Source organism: Barbus barbus (assembly GCF_936440315.1).
Source record: "Barbus barbus genome assembly, chromosome: 45".
Lineage (NCBI taxonomy): Eukaryota > Metazoa > Chordata > Actinopteri > Cypriniformes > Cyprinidae > Barbus > Barbus barbus.
Genome location: NC_136723.1, coordinates 6,638,468 through 6,651,922, shown reverse-complemented (window position 1 = coordinate 6,651,922; position 13,455 = coordinate 6,638,468). Strand labels below are relative to the sequence as shown.

The following is a 13,455-nucleotide window of genomic DNA, read 5'->3' as shown; positions in this document are numbered from 1 at the left end:
TGTGCATTAAACTCAACTCAAGGCCAATAAATAAGCAAATAAATAAATAAAGTTATGACATAATGAAGAAGAAATATCTCTTACATTATGCATTGATTTGTAACTTAATTACTGTTTATGTTTGTCTAATTTTGCTTATAATCTGGTGCAAATTAAATTTACATTTACAATGAAAAAATAATAAATAAAAGGAGAAAATAAATAAACTAATAAAGTTATGAAAAAATGAAGAAGTGAAGAACATTATGTATTGTTTCATAACTTAATTGTTTATTTTTGCCTAATTTATGATCATAATTTGGTGTATATTAATCTCAACTCAAGGCCAATAAAATAAATGAAGTTACGATGAAATGAATAAATATTTAAATAATAAGATTCTACATTATTTCTAGTCACTAATCATATAAAACATGTGAAATTTACTTTGTTGTGCCTTTGTACAAAAGGTCAGAGGTCAAGTTTTTTTTTTTTTATGAAGTGTAGGTACAAGCTACATAAACAAAATGTTTTTTATAATAAGATAATATAAATAACATCTTATATAACTTAAAAAGTATTATATATTGTTATTATAGTATATGGTGATGCACATTTTGTTAGATGTCATATTATTCAGTCTTATAATGACACTGAATGCAGATCCTGAGAGACACTGGAGTCATGTCAGCTTTGACAGAGTGACCCAAGAAGCTCTCCTGCATGTCAACATCGAGTGCTATTGAGTAAATATGGCATTACTGCTAAGTACAGATCACATGTATCCGCCCAGCAACCACAGGAAGTCCTTTTGCTGCTGCTGCTTACAGAGCATCAGCCCTGTGCAGCGGAAGTGCACACTTCTATCTACACAAACACACACACACACACATATACAAGAACCAAAAGTGAGGACTTGTGGCACCCCGTCCCGGAAAAGACACAAGAGGACACAGGAGTCAGAGACCATGATCAAACGCAAACTGAGTGAGTATATTTGATTGAGGGCTTCCCCCCATGGTGTGGTGCAATCATTCAGACCGGTATCACTTTGCCATGAGGTTTCTTATTGTGGTTAAAGTCTCTGGTGGGTTAAGCAAGACTACTAAAGATCAAAATGCCTTAAATAACGCCCCACTGTCCTTGTCGAAGTTATTAGGGTGTTATAAAGTAGCAGGACTGTTGACATTATTGATTTTTATAATGGCCTTAAAGACTGACGTTCCTCTCTGATGAAGGTTGGTGTATTTGAAGGCAGCAGTGCATAGACGCAGATACGTTTTGAAGAGGCTTTTTGTTGTTTTGCTCCACATGCCTTGAGGTAAAAGCAAAGCCGTTCTGAGGACAGTGATGGGATATGGGAATACCGTAATGACATTTGGGGATTCAGCTGCACAAAGCAAATGAATGTACTTCAGACTAGATCAATATGAGCCGAATTGAGCATCGACCAAGAGAAAAAACAAACTCATGATGAAAATAAAAGTCATTTATATTAGATTAGTTTGAGTATTATAAGGTCAAATAAGGGCAAAGTATATGGGATATATATGGATAAACTACAACTGAGAGAAGTATTACAATATTGTGCAATGCATGAGCAAATGCACATAAAAGCACAGTCATGAAAAAACACAAAATGGAAAAATTGCAAGTTTTTTTCCCCACAGATAGCTACATTCACTATGTACATTCACTAAGTTCTTATGTTTAAACTAAAGTATAAAACCTAAACTATATTTTAAAAATATTTAAATAACTCATTTATGTTCACACACACACACACACATGTTGGTTTTTGTGGTTTATGGGGACTCTCCATAGGCGTAATGGTTTTTATACTGAACAAACTGTGTGTGCTATTGCCCTACACCAACCCTACACCTAAACTTAGCCCTCACAGGAGACTTTGTGCATTTTTAGATTTTCAAAAAAACACCATTTAGTATGTTTTTTAAGCCTTTTGAATTACGGGGACATAGGCAGTGTCCTCATAAACCACCTTCATATTGTAATACCTCTGTCATACCCATGTCATTATACAAATTTGTGTCCTCATAAACCACATAAACATGCACACACACACACACACACACACACACATCAATCTACCCCCCAACCTCACCACAAAAAAAGATTATTCAACATATTTATTGTACCTTTTGCCTAAATTAAAGAGAAACTCCACTAAATATTTACATTTTAACAGTAACAATTAAAATGTAACAGTATGATGATTAACAGTATTTCTATGAAACACAAAACATATAGCAAATGTAGAAAATATGAAATCTTTATTTTGATCAATATATACATTTTGACCAGTAATTAATTAATTAGATAAATTGACAAAACAAAAACACAAAAATATCATTTTCCACAGAATATCTTTTTTTTTTTCAGTTGAATTCTACTTTTTTTTTTACTATTTGAGTCAAATAGTAAAAAAAATATGTATACATCACAATTAGTGAAAATTAATAAACATTAAAGTACATATTTAAATATTTATTTATTAATATTTAAATATTGATCATGAAAACATTGAAATATTAATAATTTGTGCTATTATTATTATTATTATATTTCACACTGACATTTCCCCCGACACTTCTACTATCAATTTACTGTAATCTCATAATCCAAAATGTAAGTGTAAATACGATCTGGTGTTTTAATTATCATTCATTTTAAGATTATTAGGTTATTGTGAAGGCAAAAATAATAGTTTTATCTTACAAAACATTTTTCTTCCTTAATATTAGTTACACTTTTTTATAGGTGTGTTTCTTCTTCAAGTACAATATAGCAATACAGCAATACATTATGAACTTCATCACATTTAACAGTCCCATGTGTTATTAATTTCAATCTGTCTGATATCTGAAAATACTCGGTCTGGATCCAAACACAAGATGACTTGACAAGAAACAAAACCAGAATAGGGCTAAACTTTGACAGTCCCATGAGAGCTAAAATTATTAACATAAATGAACAGACGTTCCAACAGTGACAAGGAGAAAATTCAGGCCCTGACATCAAAGATCATGCTAGAAACATCACAAATTATGATAAAGCTCTATTTGAAAAATCGCCTTCCTGTTTGCACAGCATCTTAATTTCCTCCCCCAATCATCATTATCACATAATTTTCATGAGAAAGAAATATTTTAGCTTCATTTATGAGAAGTTAAAATGCTCAAATTGTTGTTTTAGGGACTAAAGAGACCAATGAATTTTTCCCACAGACAAGGTCAAGACTCATGTTTACTTAAGAGGCTACATGTTTCTTTCTCACATTGAAGGAACTCTTGGTATGATAGAGACCCTTGGGTGCACAGCCCACAATGAGCAGAATTTTTTTATTTTCTTTTTTTTATCAATGAGAGGTTTAGTCTGAAAACCGTGCCGAGTTACAGCACACACAACATGCTTTCTCCTTTCTCAGGCTTCAAGTGGTTTGGTAGTCTCACCAACCTCCGGCGGAAATCAGACAGCCAGAAGGACGATGTCAAAGAGGTGTCCACCGACGATATGGGCATGCATCCACGCAGCCCGAGCTACGCCAGCTCCAGTGAAATGTACACGCACATGGGCACCATGCCACGTCACCCGAAGAAGGACAAAAGCTCGAAGAAGAGCAAGTCCAAGGACAAGACCAACCTCAGTCAGAGTCAAAGCATGAGACCTCCTCAGGACCATGTTGCTGATTCCCCCCTTCTCAGCATACTCTCCGGGAAGGGCCTGGAATCCCTGGAGAACCCCATCTTGGAGGAGAAGCCAGCTGCAGGAACCAGAGATAATCACATTCAGAATCGTGACCTTCCACCTCCACCGACTATGGATGGGCACTCAACAAAGCTGGAAGATGATGATAAGGACCCATTAGTTGACTCCAAGCCATATGTTGATCCACCAAATGCATGTCTAGAACCTTCAGCAGATCTAAGTCAGAGCAAAGAGCCAGACATCCAGCCAGTGCTGCCCAAGAAAAGACATAAAGAAGGAGACACCTCCATGAAGGCTGCTGAGGAGCTCCGAGTGGATGGAAATTTGATGCAGTTACCTCTGAAACACCACAGTCAGGTCGAGCAGAAGCAAGCAGTAGAGGAAGATGCTAAAATAAGATCAGGCTGCAAACAAGACAGTCAGGAAGAGAAGGAGCCTAACAGGTAAGAATCAGTTCTGATCTTCATTGTTTGTTTATACCCAACCTTGCGAAAATTAGCCATGGTTTTACTACAAAATAAAACCAAAATCATGATTACAATAGTTAACCCATTAATTAACCATGGTTTCACTACACTAACTATAGTTTAACCATGGTATTTGTAATAAAACTGTGGTTACACGAATGGTAGTCAATTTGCCAAAAAAAAAAAAAAAAAAAAAAACGGTTACTACATTTTTACCATAATAAAATCATGGTTAATTTTCATAAGGGCTAAGTACAGTAGCTGAGTACAGTACTTAACGTTAAAGATTAAATGCCATTCCCAATTCATTTTAATTACATAGGGTATCAGGGCTTGACATTAACACCTGCCAACTCGCCAAATGAGTGTGGATTTCAGCTGTGGCGGGTAACACAGTCACTCCCACTAGCCACTTTGTGAAAAGAAGACAATTGTACTTGCCCGACCAGACACCTAATCTGATTAAAACATCTAATTAGGGAAGCAACGAAATTTCGGTGAGAATGGTTCTGATTTTATTAGGGTACAACGGGGCTAAAGGCTAAAGGCGCCCCGGGTATTATTTTCATCTAAACCTTATTTTTTGTTTGAATCGCTCAACGTTTTACAACAGTAGCCAGGTGGTGAAAGCAAGAAAAAAGAAACTAAATTAAAATGTCACTTGCAATCGCCGCTTGCATTTTCCACTACCTACGACATCACTTGCATTTGACACGAATTGTGTGCGTTGCCAATGGAGACAAGACGCTGTGGTGGTTAAACGATTAAAATTAATTTAGTACAATAACGAACAGGGTCCTTCAAGTCATCTGTAGGAGAAAAAGAAAAGACCCGCAAATCTGTGGCTACAGAACAGCAGAATATGAACGCAATGCGTAAAGTTTCCATTCATGTCGAATGCAAGTGACGTCGTAAGTAGCGGAAAGTGCAAGCGGCGATTGCAAATGACATTATAATTTAGTTTATTTTTTCTTGTCTTCACCACCTGGCTACTGTTGTAAAATGTTGAGAGATTCAAACAAAAAATAATCAATAAATAGAACAAAATAAAAAATAAAAAAGACTGTAAGTGACGTCACTCACAGAAGCGCAAGTACTGAGAGTGCAAGTCTGAGAGTGCAAGTCTGAGAGTGCAAGTACTGAGAGTGCAAGTCTGAGAGTGCAAGTCTGAGAGGGCAAGTACTGAGAGTGCAAGTACTGAGAGTGCAAGTCTGAGAGTGCAAGTACTGAGAGTGCAAGTCTGAGAGTGCAAGTACTGAGAGTGCAAGTACTGAGAGTGCAAGTCTGAGAGTGCAAGTACTGAGAGTGCAAGTCTGAGAGTGCAAGTACTGAGAGTGCAAGTCTGAGAGTGCAAGTACTGAGAGTGCAAGTCTGAGAGTGCAAGTCTGAGAGTGCAAGTACTGAGAGTGCAAGTACTGAGAGTGCAAGTCTGAGAGTGCAAGTACTGAGAATGCAAGTACTGAGAGTGCAAGTACTGAGAGTGCAAGTACTGAGAATGCAAGTACTGAGAGTGCAAGTACTGAGAGTGCAAGTACTGAGAATACAAGTACTGAGAGTGCAAGTACTGAGAATACAAGTACTGAGAGTGCAAGTCTGAGAGTGCAAGTACTGAGAGTGCAAGTACTGAGAGTGCAAGTACTGAGAATACAAGTACTGAGAGTGCAAGTCTGAGAGTGCAAGTACTGAGAGTGCAAGTCTGAGAGTGCAAGTACTGAGAGTGCAAGTCTGAGAGTGCAAGTCTGAGAGTGCAAGTACTGAGAGTGCAAGTACTGAGAGTGCAAGTCTGAGAGTGCAAGTACTGAGAATGCAAGTACTGAGAGTGCAAGTACTGAGAGTGCAAGTACTGAGAATACAAGTACTGAGAGTGCAAGTCTGAGAGTGCAAGTACTGAGAGTGCAAGTCTGAGAGTGCAAGTACTGAGAGTGCAAGTACTGAGAGTGCAAGTCTGAGAGTGCAAGTACTGAGAGTGCAAGTCTGAGAGTGCAAGTACTGAGGGGGCAAGTACTGAGAATGCAAGTACTGAGAGTGCAAGTCTGAGAGTGCAAGTACTGAGAGTGCAAGTCTGAGAGTGCAAGTACTGAGAGTGCAAGTCTGAGAGTGCAAGTACTGAGAGTGCAAGTACTGAGAGTGCAAGTCTGAGAGTGCAAGTACTGAGAGTGCAAGTACTGAGAGTGCAAGTCTGAGAGTGCAAGTCTAAGAGTGCAAGTACTGAGAGTGCAAGTACTGAGAGTGCAAGTGCAAGTCTGCAGCCAGACTCTATTGGATTTGTCTGATCTTTCACGCAATCATGGGCAGCAGTGCAAAGTTGATTCTGTGCTTTCTTTATCTAATATTTTATGTTTTTAAAAATGTTGTAGATTTAATAGCAAATGAGAATCGCTAAAATTAATGCATATATTTTGAAACAAAGGTCTTCTTTATGATTTTCAGTTTTGTTTAAGATAATTAAAGCAACAGTTTTTAAATAACGAAAGAATATGTAAAACTATGGTATTTGGGATTCTTGAGAGATATTCTGACTTGGCATGTTCATTCGAATGTTGTTTTCACGAATCGTGAAAACAACAGGCGTTATAACATCTGTTATAACAACAGATTTGTTGAGCATGTAAAGGACCTTTGCTTCATTTCCTGTTTGTATATCTATACTGCTTTCATTCAGAAACTTTTGGTCAACACACTTTGTTTCACTTTGATTGATAGACTGAAGTGTCGAGGGCATTCATACAATGTCTTTTCATTATGTTTGGCAGTAGTTTCCACACACGTCTGCTTTGCTGAAACTTTCCCATGCTGAAAACTGCTTTTTGGCCTGACCTGACAGTGAATATGTTGTTGCTCATTTATCAAACCACTTGTTAAAAACTCTTTCCACGCTTAAAGCAAGTTTGCTTCTCTCACTCACTCACTCACAGAAACAAAGGTACAAAAGCTGTCACTTTGTCACTTAAGGCAGTACCCTTTCAAACGGTACTATTGTGTACATTAGGAGATACTATTCACACCTTTATGGTACTAATGCACACACTTTAGGGATAAATAAGGTACAAAATTGTACCTTTTAAAGAGACACTCTCTCAGTAACACCTTGTGTACCTTTTTTTCTGAGAGTGCAAGAATTTTTGCCACTGGGCAATATATTGAGATTTGAAATATCTTCAGCCAAGACTCTTTCTGTTATCGGTACTTCGCAGGGTTTATTTTAACCCTTTAAGTCAATTTTTAAAGCGTTTGAACATATTTACTGTTATATTCAATACAATAACATGCAGCCCATAAGTTGGGCTAAGTTGTCACAACCAGAGCATACTGTTTATTTACCTTTGAGATGAGAACTTTTGCTGTCTAAATTGAAAAGAGAATATATAAAAAATCTTGTGTAAATATGTATTTTGTGTAATGTGTATTAATGGCTGTTTAATGGCCGTTTTCTTAATGTAAAACTATACAAATCAGTAATGTATTTATTTTTCTTGTTGAGAATAATTCTGCTTTCTCATTTACAATTGTTTAATTGGCCCAAATAGCAAGACTTATTGGTTAAAAAAGGTGTTTCTTTGTGATTCTTTCATGTGTCATTTTAATAAAGTTTTTTTTTTAAATAATAGTAATATTCATATTACTGTATTCAAATGCTCTGTCTCTGCACTTCCTATTTTTTGGTTGAAGCTCATTTCATCCTGTCATTGATGTGGCGTGCAGTAAGAGGAACATAAACATGCTTTTCACTTCCTTTGGATGTTAAAAAAAGGTCAAGCTCTGCTGAGACGTTGATATCACACCCTGTGGTGTAAAAAACGCAATAGGAATAACTTATGATGATCTCACTACATATCTCACTGATACTGTTTAACGCTGAGGTGGCTTTCAACATTTTTCATATGCTTAAATATGTATTATTATGCATTTCTCTGGAATACTTGATTCTGATTGGTCAGTATTTGTGCACGAGGACACTGTATAATTCACTGTTACAACTGCTAATTTTCTTTCTTGTCATATAAGAACATAATTTTGGCTATTCATTTTCATGTCAGTTTATTCATTTAGATTGCAATGTAAGTAGCTGTGCATAAAGTGGGATAATTTACAGTCAGATTTGGAATTCTGATCAGGGTTTATTTAGCAATTCTGACTGATTTAATGATTCTGTTTATTATATATGGCGTAATATATAATATGAGAATTTTGTGCTATTAAACAATGTTGCCAATGTTTTTTCTTCTCACAGACAGCTGAACACCACAGAGAACCAAGTAGAATATGTGGAAGTAAGGCCTTTTTTCTTTCTCTTATAACAAGAAGTCATTTAAACAATCTAAATCTCTCATCCTTAATAAGGAGAAGCTGGAAGGAATTCTGTTAATATATCTGTGTATTACTTTAATCTGTCTGTTCTTTGATTTAGGCTATATTTCAGGCTCAGTCCCTGACAACTTGCTGAATATGGTTATTTCATGCTTAATTAGGCACAATTCCTGTATTCATTAACTAAAAGCACCATTTGGAGATGTAATAAGAAATTAATCTAATGAGTTCTTTTAGTATGTGCTTATTTGGTGCAAATTAATGTTCTTCCTATTCCTGCCCTTATTTTATTTTTATTTTATTTTTTGCATTTTAAGAAGATTTTATTAATTCGCTTCCTCAATTTATTTAATGTGTGGCCATGTTTAATTAATTGACTTTTACTAATTAACGGTTTCCCTCGAGATTACCAAGGTTTTTATTTAGTTTTATTTTTTTATTTGCAATAACAACAGGGGAATAGAGTCATAAGTACAATAAGACAACAGTATAAAAATACATGAGTCTGTAAATCAGTACAATTTCGAGTGTACAAAACACTCGAACAATGTGATTCAAGTACAGTGTTTTTAAAATGCGGATTAACTAAAGTCATAACCCCAGCAGAGTTATTAGAACCATGACAATATATATAATTTTGCTCCCCCATTGATTTGACCAAAAAGACTCATCTTTTAAGTTTAAATGTGATTCCTACAAAAAATAGACATCTCTGTTTTTTGATTTACATGCTTTATGTTGAACATTAAGTGAAAAACAATCAACTAAAATGACATGAAATAACAAATAATAACATATAAAAAAATCTTTCCATTTCTCTAGGATACAATGGAAGCCTAACAAATAACACACAGCTTGTTTTGAGCTTCCCTTGCATTCCTGCCCTTATTTGCAGTCATTAAGATATTAGATTCTGCATTTAATTGATGTGTAGTAAACTCAGCTGCCTCTGGATGGAGCTACAAACTGGTCTTTAATTCCTGAAGCTCTGTAAGGGAAGGTTAGGTGTGGCCAGACCCACATGACCCTCATGCCTTCAGAACACACATTCTCATTTACACACACTGCATAACATATATGCTCACAGATAGTAAAACTTCCTCTTTGTCAATGACACATTCACACACAATGACAGATGCGGCCCTGAATTTTATTTGATTTTTGGAACTGGATGGGAACTGATTTGAATTCTTGATTCATCTTAATTGTTCCATTTAATAGTTCTTTTATTACTTTTGAGGAAGGAACATTTGGAAAAATGTTGAACTCTTCAAGTTGTTGCATATTGTGTAACATATTGCCGTATGCCGTCCTGGGTGGCATGTAATCTGGATTATGTAATCAGATTCCAAAAATACTTCGTAATCAGACTACAGTTACTTTTTTATTGATTACATATTGTTCACACAATACATATAATGCAGTTTCTTCATGAACTCCAGTTTGGGAAACCTTGACGTAATGTAATGTTTAATGCACGTCATGTTGTTACTAACAACGAATGAAATATATTCTTTCTCTTTATTTTAATATCAATATAGTACATCCTATTCTAAAATAGATTATCCTATTTAAAGGGTTACTCCACCCCAAAATGTAAATTGTGTCATTAATCATTTACCCTCATGTCGTTCCAAACCCGTAAAAGCTTTGTTCGTCTTCAGAACACGATTTAAGATATTTTGGATGAAATCCGTGAGGCTTGTGACTGTCCCATTGACAGCCAAGTAAATAACTCTGTCAAGGCCCAGAAAAGTATGAAAAGCATCATCAAAATAGTCCATCTGCCATCAGAGGTTTTTTTTTCAGTCTCGTCGCGCCGGGACACAGCATCACAACATGGTAAGGGGCGTAACATTTCTGTCACACGCGTGAGGTATTCGGCCAATCACAATGCACCGGATAGCTGGCCAATCAGAGCACACCTCGCTTCTCCGAACGATGAGCTTTCTAAAAATCTACACGTTTCAGAAAGGCGGGGCAAAGAGCAACCACATACAATATGTGGAAAATAATGTGTTTTTTGAACCTCAAACCGCATAAACACATTGCATTACACCAAATACACAAAATAATGTTCTTTTTAGCAACATCATATGACCCCTTTAAATTGTGTTCTAAAGACGAACAAAGCTTTTACGGGTTTGGAACGACAAGGGGGTAAGTGATTAATGACAATTTTCATTTTGGGGTGGACTAACCCTTTAAATCAACAAGTTGTCAGAAATATGGACCTGTTTTGTTGTGTTTTCTCCCATGTGCGTCCCGTGACCCAGTTTTTCCCTCTCATTGAGTAGTCATTTGATTCACCTGTGTCCCGTTAATTACCCTTCATTAAGCCCTGTACTTAAAGTGTTGTCTGCACCATGTTTACTTGTCCGGTGTTATACATCAACTGATGGTGCTATGTGTGTTTCCTGCCTGCCCTGTGTTACCCCTTTGTTTGTTTATTATAGAAAGTTGCTTCCTCGCAGTAGCACCCTGACACAAGTTATGTTAGATAAACACGCTATGTCAAAAGTAATCTAAAAGTAGTCTGATTACCCTATGAAAACGAAATGCCCCCCCCAACCTATTCTGTATATTCTGACGAGGGACCGGCTTCCTGTGTTTGCCAAGGGGTCCTCAGTGACAGCCTTACACACAGTCTAAGCGTGCGCTGGGGCCTCACCCCAGGGTGTGCATGAGTAAACCGGGTGCCAGTCCGGAGCAGCAGACACGTCAAGTCCTTCACGAGAATTGCATTTTGCATACACAACCCACAAAGTACTGAGCAGACTCACCGAGTGAAGCTTCGCGGAGAAACTTCACTCGACCGTCGATATTGAACTTACCTTTCCGTCCTGCAGATACAGACACACTGAGCTCCAGGAAAGAATTCATCGCTGTATGAGAGAGAAGGCGCAAAAATTTAAAACGCGTATTATTGTAATGTGACGACAAGCCGCTCTCTTGAGATGCATCTCTTGAATTTTGGTATTCTTACAAGAGAGAAAACATTATTTACATTTACATTTACATTTAGTCATTTAGCAGATGCTTTTATCCAAACCAGTCGTACAGTATGATTTTGGTTCACAGAAAAGTAAAGAAAAAAAGCACCAGTTTGTTAAGATGAGGCCTGTATTTGGGCCAAAAACTTGTGCCTATGCACACTGCAAATGCAGTGTGTCTCATAAAGTAAAAGCAGTCATGTTTATGAAGGCCAAATGTAGCCATTGTGAATGGACAGTATGTGAACCATTCACAATGTCATGGCATAGCTTTAATGTTTTTGTGACTGGGCATGTTGATGCATAAAAGTAATAACTGAAAACTCTAACAATATCAATCATAAATCCAATATCTCTGTTACTTAGTGAAGAAAAGAAGTATCCTCAGCTGAACAGAGCTGCTCAAACTTGCATGTTCTGTTAAAAATCTAAAAAGAGAAAAAGACATGATCGGTAGGAAACCAGTTATAATATGAAAGTTAAAATGTATAGGCCGTTTATGTTGGGAGTGCATTGAGAGTCTGAGTAGTTGGATGGTTGAGCTCCAGTAAGTTAATAATGAGGTGGGTTTTAGTGGTTGCAAATTTTAAAAACACAAAGGTGGTAATAAAGAACCCTAAACTCTAACCCAAACAACCATTTCACAATGCAAGAGTTCTCCAGGATGATACAATTCTAAATAGAACTATTACTAAGTGTAAAGAACCTTTAAAGAACCATTTCTAGAGTATATAGCCAACGGCCAACCTGCACGTATGTTATGCGCCTGCTTGAGAGGAAATAACTGTCTGTATCAAGAAATGTCTTGAATTCATTGCTTGCTTGCTTTCATCACTTTCATTTTTCTTCTCAAATACTGGTTTAGACTACACTGGTCTCACTGTTCTGTACATTTCTCAATCACTAAAAAGAACCGTTTGTTCGTTTTCATGAGTTTGGGAATCGAACTGCTGTACATAAAACTGGATTTCGATTCCCACATAGATTTTACATTTGATATCAAGTGGCAACACAACAGTACCATAATTGTTTTTAGTTTAAGTTTTTAGGCATGTCAAACACCCAATCCATGTTGCCATGAATCTAATTTGACTAGTTGCAGAAGGTTATTGTAGTAGTTTTACTGGATGCACAGCCTCCTTTCCCTCCACTTCTTGGATGCCATCCTTTGCTCTCTTCTCCGCCACAATATGAAACTTTAATGGTGTCTGAGTTAAAAATGAGTCTCTGCCCTGAATGTTCACTGCAATGGCAAAAAACAGCTCTTTCGACTGGAAACAGAGATGACTGACTGGTCTTCATGCCAGAACAGAATGTTCCCAGAGGCCCAGGCATGTGTGATCTCTTGAGGTGTTCGTAATTGCATTCTTCCATTCAGCCATTGATACTGATGTTTATTTTCTGCTGGGTTGTCATCTCATTATCTCGGCTGTTCCCAGATCTCACACCTATCCCAGCACCTTAGGATTGAACTCCTAACCTTTCTGTTGGCCGCTAACACCAATTAGCAGTTTCCTTTCAGTAATTGTATTACTGAATATTCTACTGAAATATACCAAAGCTGATCTGCTCTAGCAGTAGAACAGAACCAGTAGTAGTAGTATTCCATTCAGTTTAATTCTATGGGTGGTTTTGCATGTTTTTATTGTGCACCAGGCAAAAATCATAATTCAGAATAGTAATAGAAGAGTAACAGTGCAATTCTCCTCAACAAGCCACATGATTCATGTTCTCATAGATAGAGGTTTTAAAAATTGCAATAGTAATAGTGATGCATAAGAAGACAGAGATGTAGAGAGAAGAACATCCAGGCTATGATTTTTGCATTAGCGACACTATTTTCCTATTTGATACTGTAAAGCTGCTTTGACACAATCTGTATTGTTAAAAGCGCTATATAAATTAGGGCTGTCACGATATTAGATTTTTCATATCACGGTTATATGTTTTTGTTTTTGTTTAATGAGTTTTTGTTTTTC

General features: G+C 36.7%; 1 protein-coding gene across 2 annotated transcripts in view; it reads left to right on the top strand.

The window, feature by feature from the left end:
- Positions 1-842: 842 nt before the first annotated feature.
- The window catches only part of LOC306864220 (SH2 domain-containing protein 3C-like), a 55,966-nt gene continuing 43,353 nt past the window's right edge, over positions 843-13,455 (top strand). Inside the window, exons 1-3 of one of the 2 annotated variants that reach the window (XM_079408058.1) lie at positions 843-966; positions 3,428-4,151; positions 8,407-8,446. In XM_079408058.1, coding sequence (XP_079264184.1) covers positions 948-966; positions 3,428-4,151; positions 8,407-8,446 — 783 coding nt within the window. In that variant the 5' untranslated portion in view covers positions 843-947. The remainder of the gene's footprint in view (positions 967-3,427; positions 4,152-8,406; positions 8,447-13,455) is intronic. The other variant, XM_079408057.1, reaches the window with a different exon arrangement.